Source organism: Podarcis vaucheri (assembly GCF_965113315.1).
Source record: "Podarcis vaucheri genome assembly, chromosome: 17".
Classification (NCBI taxonomy): Eukaryota; Metazoa; Chordata; class Lepidosauria; order Squamata; family Lacertidae; genus Podarcis; species Podarcis vaucheri.
In genome coordinates this window covers 33,066,036-33,079,761 of record NC_138755.1, presented here as the reverse complement: position 1 = coordinate 33,079,761, position 13,726 = coordinate 33,066,036, and the positions used below count along the sequence as shown (strand labels likewise).

General features: G+C 46.1%; 1 protein-coding gene across 2 annotated transcripts; it reads right to left on the bottom strand.

Moving 5' to 3' along the window:
* Window positions 1-3,532: 3,532 nt before the first annotated feature.
* TMEM139 (transmembrane protein 139) lies at window positions 3,533-13,587 on the bottom strand. Of its 2 annotated transcripts, none has more exons than XM_082205226.1 (3): window positions 12,920-13,587; window positions 7,398-7,709; window positions 3,533-5,173 (listed from the first exon to the last, which is right to left on the bottom strand). In XM_082205226.1, exons 2-3 carry the CDS (start codon window positions 7,643-7,645, stop codon window positions 4,762-4,764), a joined length of 660 nt encoding a protein of 219 aa, XP_082061352.1. In that variant the 5' UTR covers window positions 7,646-7,709; window positions 12,920-13,587; the 3' UTR covers window positions 3,533-4,761. The 2 variants fall into 2 exon arrangements, with proteins under 2 accessions (XP_082061352.1, XP_082061351.1); XM_082205225.1 differs by lacking the exon at window positions 12,920-13,587 and adding an exon at window positions 10,283-10,545.
* Window positions 13,588-13,726: the final 139 nt, after the last annotated feature.

Sequence of the window (13,726 nt, the reverse complement as noted above, 5' to 3'; positions counted from 1 at the left end):
GCAATGACAAACCTAGACAGCATCTTAAAAAGCAGAGACATCACTTTGCCAACAAAGGTCCGTATAGTTAAAGCTATGGTTTTCCCAGTAGTGATGTATGGAAGTGAGAGCTGGACCATCAAGAAGGCTGACTGCCAAAAAATTGATGCTTTTGAATTGTGGTGCTGGAGGAGACTCTTGAGAGGCCCATGGACTGCAAGAAGATCAAACGTATCCATGCTGTAGAAAATCAGCCCTGAGTTGGAAGGACAGATCCTCAAGCTGAGGCTCCAATACTTTGGCCACCTCATGAGAAGAGAAGACTCCCTGGAAAAGACCCTGATGTTGGGAAAGATTGAGGGCACAAGGAGAAGGGGACGACAGAGGACGAGATGGTTGGACAGTGTTCTCGAAGCTACGAACATGAGTCTGACCAAACTGCGGGAGGCAGTGGAAGACAGGAGTGCCTGGCGTGCTCTGGTCCAGGGGGTCACGAAGAGTCGGACATGACTAAAGGACTCAACAACAACATATTGAATAGAATAGCGACAAGCATTTTCCACACCCGGGAATGAGGGTGACAGGAATTCGCACTCTCGTATTCTCAGGAGCCCTGCCGTCTTTTCGCTCCTGGACACCGTTGCATGAGGGGAAAGGAGAAGAAGCTCCTGCGGAACAAAGTTCCCTTTTGGGCCTTGAAATTATGCTGATAATAGATTCATAGTATTGTGGAGCTAGAAGGGACCATGAGGGTCATAACAAATTTCCACTCACACATGCCAACAAAGGGCAGGGAAAGCTAGCCTTGTGCATTTAAAAGCCTCTTGATACAATGGGCCCGATTGTTTATTCACTAGGTTAAAGGTGCTTCCAGCCCTCCTGCCCCGCATATGGAGGACGTTAAGTTCTGTTAATTGGGAACCAAAGGTCTGGGGTAAAAACCCTCATTGAGAAACTCTCTTAAGCCTGACACTATAAGACCCGCCTCCTCGGTGTTTGGACAGGTGCATTCCCCCCCCCCCCTTGCTGGTTCTTTCGCCCCTTTACAGCTGGGGCAGCTCAGTCCAGAGAACATGAAACTGTTAATCTCAGAGTTGTGGGTTCGAGCCCCGCTTTGGGCAAAAGCTTCCTGCATTGCAGGGGCTTGGATTAGGTGACTCGTGGTCCCTTCCAACTCTTCAGAGCTATGATTCTATGATTCCTACGGCTATATAGGGGATGTTTGCATTAGCCTTTTTTGCTGCTGCAACACACTGTTGATGCATATTAAGCTTGTGGTCAACTAAGACCCCTAAGTACAGAACCTGTGCCTTTACTTTTACCTTTAAGCAACAAGTGAGAGCTGCCTTGAGGTGCGAGATGACTGCCTTGGAAAACTGGCCCAAAACTAAGAAAATTAATTTCAATAGGGACAAATGCAAGTGTAATGGCTATGAGTTACTCATGCGTAAACTGGTGCCTCTCTAGGCTAATTTGCCTTGTTAAACCTTTCTGACTGCACAGCCCTTGCTCATCGCGGCTGCCTCAGTCGCTGGCAGAATCCGTCAGTGGGCGTTTCTTCAACCTCTTCCAACATTAAAGTTGTTTGACACCCAGTCTCCTCCTCCTCTCACTGCGCAGGAATCTTCTGCGCAGGGAGGGCGTGGGCAGCGGAGGACCTGGGCTCTCCTCACTGATGTCCAGTGAGGAGTCCTGGAGCCCTCCCTCCGATTCCCCCATCTGCCCCCCTTTCTCCCTGGTGTTGCGCTTAATGGCTTCCCCCTCTACTGAGTTGTTTCTCCCCCTGCTGCTGGGTCCTTCGCCAGCAGAATCTGTGAGCCTCCCCTTCGCCTCTCGCTCTGATGTCAGTTCCCTGACAGCAAGGTTCTACACTTAGTCAGGAAGAACCAGCTGCACAAATATAAGATGGGGCACACCTGGACTGCCAGTAGTACATGTGAAAAGGAGCTAGGGGTCTTAGTTGACTGCAAGCTTAATATGCGTCAACAGTGTGTTGCAGCAGCAAAAAAGGCTAATGCTATTCTAGGCTGCATCAACAAATGTTGTCGAGACAGTTGATGGCAAGCTTCCTTGAGTATGCTTTTTTCTTTTTTAAAAAGGCAAAGCATATTTTTAAAGAAAGAAATAAACAATAAACTGTCACAGTAGCTGAAGCTGCTAAACGGCATCTAAGCATAGCCTTAGGTATAGGAGCACTATAGCCAAACCTATAGCCGTAGCAGAATCAGTGGGACCCCAGACCAATTAGGAGGGATGAGCAAGCCTTGGGGGGAACAGGAGACTCTTTCAAGGATTTGCTTCCGCCCCTCCCTACACTTATTTGACTTCCTCTGATACGATCCTGCTAGCATAAGACTTCTGCTTAACATGAGCCAACAGTGTGATGATGTGCGATGCAGCAGCAAAAGAAAGTGAATGCTAAGCTAGGCTGCATCAACAGAAGTATAGTGTCCAGATCAAGCAAAGCCATAGTACTACAGTCATACCTCATGTTACGGACGCTTCAGGTTACGTCTTTTCAGTTTGCGTCCTGCGGGGACCTGGAAGTACCAGAAAGGGTTACTTCCAGGTTTTGCCGCTTGCGCAGAAGCGCTAACTCACAAAGCGCAGAAGCGCCAAATCATGCCGCACACCTGCGCAGATACAGCGCTTCTGGTTGCGCTCTTTTCAGGTTGCGAACGGGCCTCCGGAACGGATCCCATTCGCAATCAGAGGTACCACTGTACTCTATTCTGCCTTGGTCATACCACACCTAGAAAACTGTATGCAGTTCTGGGTGCCTCAGTTTAAGATGGATATTGACAAGCTGGAATGTGTACAGAGGAGAGCAACCAAGATGATCAAGGGTCTGGAAACCAAGCCTTACGAGGAAAAGGTGAGGGAGCTGGATGTGTTTAGTCTGGAATAGAGGAGACTGAGAAGAGATAGGACTCCACTGTGGAAGCTCCAATACAAACAGAATTTCCCTTGCTTTGTTGCAGTAAAAGACTCCTAGAGCAGCGTGAGACCCTTTAACTGAAGGGGCAACCTTTCAACAAAGCTGGATATTGCAATTGGGATGGAACTCCTATATAGTGCTCATTCTATGGTTGCCTGATGCAATGGTGGAGTGGGATGGAGATCAGATTGGGCAAATAGGGTGGTAGAACCCTTCAAAGAATAACCAAAGCCCAATGCACCCAGTGTCTCCTCATGTTTCACATGTGCATATTCATTAGATTTCACTCATTTGGAGATTTCTCTTTAGTTTAAAGAGACTTGCCTGTCTGTTTCTCAGTTACCAGCAATTCTCCTCTTTCTTCTTATAGCCATAGATAAATTTGCAGTGCAAACCCATACTTGCCTGTTCAGCAGTAAATCTGATTTGAGTTCAGCGAGGCTTGCTCTCAGATTAAGTAGACAGAGGGCTGCAGTCAACTGATTTTAATGTGTGAAATTGTGCAGAGGATTGCTGCCTTATTCTAAAGATAGGTGCTACCATCTGTTACTGGGCAAAACATCATCTGTTTAATTTCTGCATGTCAATCAGCTGTTAAAGGTGCCAGAGTGAAGCTGGTAGAACAAAATATCCTTTATTTAATAAAATTTACATACCACTTATTGTAAGAAAATCTCTAAGCAGTGTACAAAAATATAATATAAAATATTGAAATTATTGATAAAAAACAGATAGTTAAACATTTAAAAGATTATTAAAATCAACAGTTAATCCCTTGGATATCAATGGAATTTGCTTCCACATCTGGAAGTGGATTCACCCACACCCTGTAACCTGGGAGAATAGTCTCAGTTTGCCTTTGGATTGGGTCAGCTCTATGTCTGTCCATTCTGGACCCAGTTTCAGATGACTAAATACAGCAACACACTCATCTTTACCCATTTTCCATTCCATCTCCAGGCTTCCATACTCTCCTGCCCCTTGGCCTGTCATCTGTTTTTGACACCCAGTAGCGTACATGATATGTTGGACAATAAACACAGTTGTTAAACAGACTGTCCTGTTTTCAAGTTTCTTAAAGTTATACTGTTTGCAATGTTGAGGAAAAGACTTGGTCAACAGATCACTTCCATCAGTTGGTATCCTGGCTGCAATAGATTTACAGACAGATTTTCTGTGATCACATTATTTCATAAATTCTTCCATTACAGCATTCCTTGGTAATCAGCTAGTATGTTTCTTAAAAGGGCAGGAAGCAATTGCATGTCTCAGCAACATTATTCAATTGTACACAATCAATGTTTATGATTTTACATAACTGTTCTGCACATAATATGCAGTTTGTTCCACAATAAAGAAATATGGATTGAGTAAGTGCTATCTTCAGAAGCTGAATTCTTTATTAATCTCAGTTTGCTAACTCTCAGACTCAAAGCTTTTAAACAGGTTTTGGAAATCATTAAGATGTGGTTCGTAGTTTTGATCCCAGATTTGCCCTCTCAGTTTATTTGGTTTCAGATGTGGTTATTAAAAAAAAAAAAAAAAAGGAGCAGTAATCATTACACCAATCAGTCCAGCCTTCTTTAAAGCCAGCTTCCAAGCAGTCTACACTGTAAGTCCAAGAACATTCTGGAAACGTCAGAAAACACAAGTTCGTTTTTTAACAAAATTGCATTTCCCATGAGAAATTCAGACCTGTATGTGCACATTTCTCAGGAGAGTTCTTTAAAAGCGGGCACAGCAGCTAACATCTTGCACACAGGCCATGTTTCTCATATCGCATGGATTGCAACAGGACAACCACCGAAGAAAGTCTGACGAAAAATGTCCACGGTGCACCGTTCTCATAGCCTGGAGAGCTGAAATTCTTCCTCAAGGACCTCCTCCACTGTCGCGTTCTCATAAGCAGGAGGGGGGGTGAGGGGCTCCGGACGTTCTGCCCGCTCTTCAACACCTTTGAGTTCGTGGGTATCAGAGACAAATCGCTGCAGTTTTGGCGGCATGAGCAACCTGAGGCGGAACCGGGACTGTAGATCTGCCTCCGAGGCACGGCGTGTGCCTGGTGCCACCGAAACCCTGAACGCCTCGACCACAGTCTCTCCGTGGGCAGGAGGCTCAATGACCACGCTGTACGGAGGGGGCTCCACTGGGGTTGCCCCTGGGCTGGAGGTGATGGTCCAGATGGTTGGTCCCGATAAGTAGCCAGTAGTCACCACCTCCTCATATGCTGGGGCCTCATAGGCCTCATTGTCTATGCTGGTAAAAGAGAGGGGGAGTAGTTAAAAACACAAATCATTATAATAGCTCCATACTTTCCACCAAGGAGGATTCTCTGTCCTCTCAACAAACAATAATATCTACCATATTCAAGCAATGGGATCATCAAGTGCATTCTGGCCCCCACAATCACAGGCCTCATCTGCACCATGCATATAAAACACTATGATACCAGATGTGTGTGGTATAAATAATAAAATTAGTATTATTATTAAACAGTGAAGGCTTCCCGCAAAAGAATTCTGGGAACTGTACCTTGCCAAGAGAGCTGAGAGTTGGTAAAGGTAAAGTGACCCCTGACCATTAGGTCCAGTCGTGGCCGACTCGGGGGTTGCGGCGCTCATCTCGCTTTATTGGCCAAGGGAGCCAGCGTACAGCTTCCGGGTCATGTGGCTAGCATGACTAAGCCGCTTCTGGCGAACCAGAGCAGCACATGGAAACGCCGTTTACCTTCCCGCCAGAGCGGTACCTATTTATCTACTTGCACTTTGACGTGCTTTCGAACTGCTAGGTTGGCAGGAGCTGGGACTGAGCAACGGGAGCTCACCCCGTCGCGGGGATTCGAACCGCCGACCTTCCGATTGGCAAGTCCTAGGCTCTGTGGTTTAACCCACAGCGCCATGGGAGTCCTAATCCTTTCACTGGAGCTATAGTTCCCAAACTTTGCCGCCGAGAAGGAGTGACTATTAAACCTACTGTAGAATTTGATAGACTTTTAGGGTGCTTCCAGATAGAATCCCACCCCCAAATAACAAATCCTTTCACTCTTGCCCCTGGCTTTCTTGAGGCTGGTTCAGATGCAATGCCAACTCATGGTTTTCATTGCTTTTAACAACCAGCCACAAGCAGTTTTGTTAATATGATCCTGCAGTTCTCCACTCGGAATATTTCATACAATGCATTATTTGATTCACTGACCCAAGAGGAGGTGGTAACTGATAGCTCAGGAGAGTTTTTAAGACTTTAGGCCCAAGTCAATGGAGAATATATCAATTACAAGCTATTTGCCACTACAGTTAAGTAGAATCTCGAGCCATTGTAGCTAAACAGCTGAGAGCTAATATACCTCAGAATGGGCTGTTGCCTTCATGATCAGCTTGTAAGCTTCCCAGAATTATTGGTTGGCCACTTGGAGTGTTGGTTCTGACTTTTAAAGCCCTAAACCCCCATCGTTCAGCTCAGACACTGAGGTCCAGCTCCAAGGGCCTTCTGCTGTTTACCTCACGGCGAGTAGTGAGGTTACAGGAAACCAGGCAGAGGACCTTCTTGGAATGTCCTCCCATCAGATGTCAAGGATATAAAGAACTACACAACTTTTAGAAGACATCTGAAGGCAGCCCTGTATCAGGAAGTTTTTAATGTCTGACGTTTTATTGTGTTTTTATACAGTGGTGCCTCGCAAGACGAAATTAATTCGTTCCGCAAGTTTTTTCTTCTTGCGAGTTTTTCGTCTTGCGAAGCACGGTTTCCCATAGGAATGCATTGAAAATCAATCAATGCGTTCCTATGGAGACCGTCCGGGGACAGAGGGGACCTCTTTTGAAGCAAGGGGCGGAGGGGAGAAGATCGCTTCTCCCCGTTGCCGCCCCTTGGTTCAAAAGGGGTCCGGGGACAGAGGGGAAGGCGCCTTCCCCTCTGTCCCCGGAGATTGCGGGGCTGGCAACGGGGAGAAGCGATCTTCTCCCCGCCGCCCCTTGCTTCAAAAGAGGTCCGGGGTGTGGGGGCAAGCTTCGTTTTGCGAAGCAAGCCCATAGGGAAATTCGTCTTGCGAAGCAACTCGAAAATGAAAAAACCTTTCGTCTCGCGGGTTTTTCGTCTCGCGAGGCGTTCGTCTTGCGGGGCACCACTGTATTTCGCTGGAAGCTGCCCAGAGTGGCTGGGGAAACCCAGCCAGATGGGTGGGGTATAAACGATATTATCATCAGCATGCAAGACAAACAGATCCATGGTCTGATCTGGCCATGCTCTTTTCATGTTCTACCACAGGCTTCCTCAACCTCGGCCCTCCAGATGTTTTTGGCCTACAACTCCCATGATCCCTAGCTAGCAGGACCAGTGGTCAGGGATGTTGGGAATTGTAGTCTCAAAACATCTGGAGGGCCGAGGTTGAGGAAGCCTGATCTACCACAATCTGCTCTTTGTATAGACTACCTCTAAAGGGTCAGCATATGGAAAGGAGAGGAAAGTAGACGCAGCTGCTTACCCAGCCTGACTTTGTCTCCGCGAGCCTGGATTATTTTCTTCCGCTGGATTGCGTTGCTTCAGGTAGAACTCCACTGCCAAACTAATGAGGTAGCCAAGCAAACACAGACCCCCCACCGCAATGAAGAAAAATCCAACAGGGTTGATGTCAGTGGAGAGAGCCAGCATGGTTATTCCAATGAGAAGCGTGGCGGTGAACAGCACCATTAACGTTTGACGGAGGCTCTTCCAGTGCGACGCGGATAACATGGCAGAGGGACTGGTAAGCGTGGCAGTCAATGCGAGAAAGCTGGGCAGCGGCAAGAATGGGCATCTGTCAAAGAGAAAAGGCAGTGATGCTTATGAAGAGACACGGACACATGCGACTCAAGCACACGGCAAGGGTCTCAAATGACACGCCATGTGCAAGCCAGGGACCTGATGACCTGAGTGCAAATATATACAGTACAGGCAATCATTCCAATGAAGTAACCACTTAGAGCTATTGAAGCACTAGCCCTCATCCAGGATAAATATACAACATAATGAAGGATTAGGGTAGGGGTAGGGACATCACCTTGCCAACAAAAGTCCATATAGTTAAAGCTATGATTTTCCCAGTAGTGATGTATGGAAGTGAGAGCTGGACCATAAAGAAGGCTGATCACCGAAGAATTGATGCTTTTGAATTATGATGCTGGAGGAGACTCTTGAGAGTCCCATGGACTGCAAGAAGATCAGACCTCTCCATTCTGAAGGAAATCAGCCCTGAGTGCTCACTGGAAGGACAGGTCCTGAAGCTGAGGCTCCAGTACATGAGAACTGAGGCTCCACCTCATGAGAAGAGAAGACTCCCTGGAAAAGACCCTGATGTTGGGAAAGATTGAGGGCACAAGGAGAAGGGGACGACAGAGGACGAGATGGTTGGATAGTGTTCTCGAAGCTACCAGCATGAGTTTGATCAAGCTGCGGGAGGCAGTGGAAGACAGGAGTGCCTGGCATTCTCTGGTCCATGGAGTCATGAAGAGTCGGACACGGCTAAATGACTAAACAACAACAAAGGGAACCTTTGGCCTGGGGCTCAAATGTGGCCCTCTGTATCTGTCCCCTGGGACTCCCCAAACTATACCCTCCTACCCCAAGCCATACCAATCCTCCTTCCCTGCTTTTGCCTACTGGGACTGAGATAATTCCTCTTGCTGGATGGATGGAGAAACGTGTGTGGGCCTCTGGTTGTGGAAACAGCTGACATTTTCATGGCTGGAATGTGGTCTCTGTTGCTCCACCTGCCACTAGTATGTGGCTTCCGCCCTTGAGCTGAAAGACATCCCTCATTCCTGGAATAAGGAGGATGAGCGGAGAGCTTGCTCTTCCTTAGACTTCGCTCTTGTGCAACTGTGGAGAAGCTTTGGCTTGCCAGATGATGCCAAACTCCAACTACCATAATCCTTGGCCACTGGCCATACTTGCTAGGGCTGATGGGAGTTGTAGTTTAGCAACATCTGAAGGGCCAAAGGTTCCCCCCGCCCCTCCTGCCCTAGTGGATTCTCAAAGGAAAACATGGAGATGATAGATAGATAGATGATAGATAGATAGATAGATAGATAGATAGATAGATAGATAGATATAGATAGATGATAGATATAGATGATAGATAGGATGAAAAATGTTAGATCACAGTTGAGTGAAAATAGATACCCTTGAATAAAATTGTGCTGTTACTTTAAAGGGCTACATGAGTGCTCCTGCAGATATCTAGATAAGCCAATATATTCTCATATATAATTTTAAAGTTAAAAACTGGTCCAAAATTGAGGCAAACACTAGGAATTGGAAGTGGGTGACTTATCGTGAGTGCCATATTGTACACTAGTCTTCAATTGGTGGGTTGGCATCCCAAGCCAGGTCATGGCCTAATCCAGGGATAGGCAACCTAAGACCCACAACGATCACATTGTGTGAGACTTCCCAACATCATTTGTCCCTCTTTTCTATCTATCCATCCATCCAAAATAGCTAATTGGACTTGCCAATGGGGAAGATAGGTTTATGTTTTCTCAATGGCTGGGGAAGCTCGTTCTTCACAGCCTGGAATCTCTCTGCTCCTTTGAAAGGCAGCACCTTTGGGCTAGTGGGATGGGCAAATTTGAAAGCCAATGCAGGCAGAGCCCGGTAGAAAGCTGACACAGCTATGGGTTGACTAAAGATGAAATCACAGTGGGGTGCAGTTTTTGCTCTGGGAATCTGGCGCAAGATCAGTGGTTCTGCTGCGCGCTGCAGGAATCCCCTTGCTTCCCATGGGTTCTGTCTGTACATTTAAATTGTAAATAAAAAACATGAAGACGACGTTGTAAGTCTCCTATGCTGCTTTACCCAAGAGAAATGAAACCAGGAGACCCTAGGGGGTCTGTGAATGGGCTTCAGGGGGTCTGTGAACCAGGCAAAAAAAAAGGTAAGCAGGTGAAAAACATTCCAGTGCAATAAATAATAATTATAGAGGGACGCAGGTGGCACTGTGGGTTAAACCACAGAGCCTAGGGCTTGCCAATCAGAAGGTTGGCGGTTCGAATCCCAGTGACGGGGTGAGCTCCCGTTGCTCGCTCCCTGCTCCTGCCAACCTAGCAGTTCGAAAGCACCAAGTGCAAGTAGATAAATAGGTACTGCTCCAGCGGCAAGGTAAACGGCGTTTCCGTGCACTGCTCTGGTTCGCCAGAAGCGGCTTAGTCATGCTGGCCACATAACCCGGAAGCTGTACACCGGCTCCCTCGGCCAATAAAGCGAGATGAGCGCCGCAACCCCAGAGTCGGTTACAACTGGACCTAATGGTCAGGGGTCCCTTTATCTTTTAAATAATAATCATAATAGTTTACTTATACCCACTGCTGATAAAAAAGCAGAGAGGCTCACCCAGTCTGATTTAACTGCATCCTTTGCTCCCCAGGTGAAATAAATGGCTCTCTAACTTTGGCTTCACTTGCATGTTGACAGCACAGTCATGTTGTTCCCTTTGGTGTCTGACAGCAGCACAAGCCCTTTTAAACAGCTGCTTTCGGGCAAGCATGCATGGTCATCATGAGGCAGGCTGTGCCACGCATGGACATTGCTCCTTTCAGGCTACAGGGAAATCCCAGATGGAGGAAGTTCTGCTATTGGCCTCTGTTTTGCACTAATAATAGCTTTCTTACTGGACTCTCGTTTCCCATGCCTTAAAAAAAACCACCGAAGCTCTGTGTGTTCCTGAGCCTAGGCAGCAGCGCAGGAAAATTCCACTCTGCAGAGTCAGAGACGGAAGGTGCTTGCAAAAACCCAAACAAAGGACAGAGGAAGAAAAGGAAGTGAATAAGAAAAAGGAAGAAAGGGTGGGGAGGGGTGGCAGGAGTTGTCTGAAAAAAATATCTGTCTCTCAGCTGCAGTACCCTTTCCTGGTATCTCACCTTCACGAACCAGCGTAATAATAATAATAATAATAATAATAATAATAATAATAATAATAATTTATTCCCCGCTCATCTGGCTGGGTTTCCCCAGCCACTCTGGGCAGCTTCCAACAGAATATTAAAATACAATAACCTATTAAACATTAAAAGGGCTGCCTTCAGATGTCTTCTAAAAGTCTGGTAGTTGTTTTTCTCTTTGACATCTGGTGGGAGGGCATTCCACAGGGCGGGTGCCATTTACTAGATACATTTATCTAGCATGCATATATATATATATATATATATATATATATATATATATATCACACATGTGTTCCAACAACACACTTCCATAGACAATAAACATGGATACAACCCTAGATTTTGAAGGATGGAGGGGAGATAGAATCATAGAATTGCAGAGTTGGAAGGTATCCCGGGGGATGGTCACCTTGTTCAAGCTCCTGTAATGCTGTCCCAGGGTAGGCTTGAACCACCAACAGCCAGAAACATTGACCCCCTATGTACATGCAGCTGGAAATTCCGCAGATTTTTACTATAGTCAATCATCTGATTGAATAGACAAGCAGCTTTTTGACTTTAAACTAGCTGACATGCTCAGTAGGATTGACAGCTATAGTTTTGTTTTAAAAACACACACCCAAAAAACCCACTTTCAGAGTGTCTCTAACACACAGTTAGATTGTGTTTAGGCTATCCAAGATGGCTGAGAAATAGTCATGTAAGCAAATGAAACTAACACTTGAGCTAAAGAAAGCCCAAGCGAATCCAAGCATACCTATAATTAACATAATTATGATAATTAATGTGGTGTAGTGGTTAGCTTCCAACGAAGACCAGGGAGGGAGGTGTGAGTTCTGAACTCTTCTCAGGCATGAGAGTCACCAGGTTACCTTAGACCAGTCACCATCGCTCAGCGTAAACTATTGTGAAGATAAAATGGGGAGGGGAGGTTGCTAAACACCACGTTCCTTAAAGGAGGTAAAGGTAAAGGGACTCTTGACCATTAGGTCCAGTCGTGACCGACTCTGGGGTTGCTGTGCTCATCTCGCTTTATTGGCCAAGGGAGCTGGCATACAGCTTCCGGGTCATGTGGCCAGCATGACTAAGCCGCTTCTGGCGAACCAGAGTAGCACACGGAAACGCTGTTTACCTTCCCGCCAGAGTGGTACCTATTTATCTACTTGCACTTTGACGTGCTTTCAAACTGCTGCTAGGTTGGCACGAGCAGGGACCGAGCAACGGGAGCTCACCCCGTCGCGGGGATTCGAACCACCGACCTTTTGATTGGCAAGTCCTAGGCTCTGTGGTTTAGACCACAGTGCCACCCGTGTGCCTTAAAGAAAGGCACATTAAATTGTAAATATGTATATATTATAAATGAATCTATTTACACACAGAGCACCAAACCTTCACTAATTAAAAATATAGCTAAATATAGCTTATCTTAAATCATGGAAAACTGTTTTAAATCTTAGCAATAGTATTCAAAACTTAACACCAATTTCTTGGTTAACCTTTAAGATACTTTGCATTTATGATTCATGGTTATTGCTGCAATGTAACGATGAAACATGCATATATTATCAATGACAGCTCACAGCCTCGTGCTTTGAGATGCTGTTAAATCTGTATATTAAAAAAAAAAGCTTAAGAAGTATTGTAACAACGATGACGGAAGACAAAAGTGGCAACAGTAGTTTGGAAATGCTGACTCAACTTTACAGGAGTAGTTAGTTTAGTGGGTTTGTGCTTTTTTCCTCCCTATCTACCAATCAAGCTTGTTCATAATTCAGGTTGCAAACCTAAACAGGCTTAGTAGAGAGTAAACCACACTAAGCACAGCTTACTCCCGAGAAAATATAAATGTGATTGCAATGTCTGAGCACCAGCCGACTTCTTGCACAGGACAGAAGGAACTACACTCAAGTCATTTAAAGCTTTGTAAAAGGATTCTACTGCTAGACAGAAACACACATGTGACCGATGCTCTCAGTATTTTTCATTTTACTTTGTCTCATGCATGTACACACCTCGGCTACTTTTGCAAGCAACACTCACACAAGTCTCTGACAGCAGCAGCCCCTGACCATCCCTGGTCACTCACCAAACTTGGATGCTTTGCACCAGCCTCAGCCATGAGGTCTTCTCTCCTGTGGTCATCCCCAGGTAACTGATTGCAAGCTCCTTTGCCAGGGCTCCCAGCAAGAGAAGAAACTCCAGCAGCTTCCCGCCTTCACCCTTTAAGGGCACATCCAAACATCCAAGGAGGAAGTTGCGAGTGTAGAAACAGAGAGCTACCCCTTCTTAGATTTCACAATCTTTTCCCCCAAATAGTATTGTCTCCTTTATCCACCTGAGAACGTTTTTCTTTCCTCTTTTGCCCTCCCAGCTGGGCCTCTTTAAAAGAGCAGGAAGGCGGCTGAGGAAATGGGTGGCGTATTGCAAAGAGTGAGTAAGGGGTGTGTGTCAATCTGCTTCTCCAGCTTCTTTTTCTTACTGGGGCGAAGATCTCTCTCTCTCTCTCTTTTATCTTGTAGAAAGCCTTCAGTGACACCTCCCTCGACAGGGTGGGGCATTAGGCCCATCCCTAAATCACATGGCATGTACATAACTATTTATGAGCTCTGTAAAGATATAAACTATGTGTTCTTCCTACTACTCAGGTTGCCTGGCAGGTACCGGTTTTAGTTTACACCCTTGACTTCTGTGCTATATGGACAAAGAGGGAATGGAGCTGCCGTCGGGTCAGTAACCTTCCCAGACGACAGCCGAGGCAGAAAGTCTCTGTGTGATTTAAGGAAAACACCTGGGGATTAGGAGCACAGAATAAAAGCGGCGAAAGTTCTTGTGAAATTACAGCTGTGTTGTTGAAATCTTGACAACTGGGTGAAGGATCACTGAAATATTACCC

Bases quoted from the DNA above. Each gene is read 5' to 3' on its own strand.
- TMEM139 (XM_082205225.1), bottom strand. From the start codon at position 10,302: ATGCAGTTAAATCAGACTGG. The intron at 7,710-10,282 runs GTGAGCCTCTCT...TCTCTTTGACAG, and splicing joins ATGCAGTTAAATCAGACTGG to ATGCCCATTCTTGCCGCTGC. The intron at 5,174-7,397 runs GTAAGCAGCTGC...CTCTTTTACCAG, and splicing joins CGGAGACAAAGTCAGGCTGG to CATAGACAATGAGGCCTATG.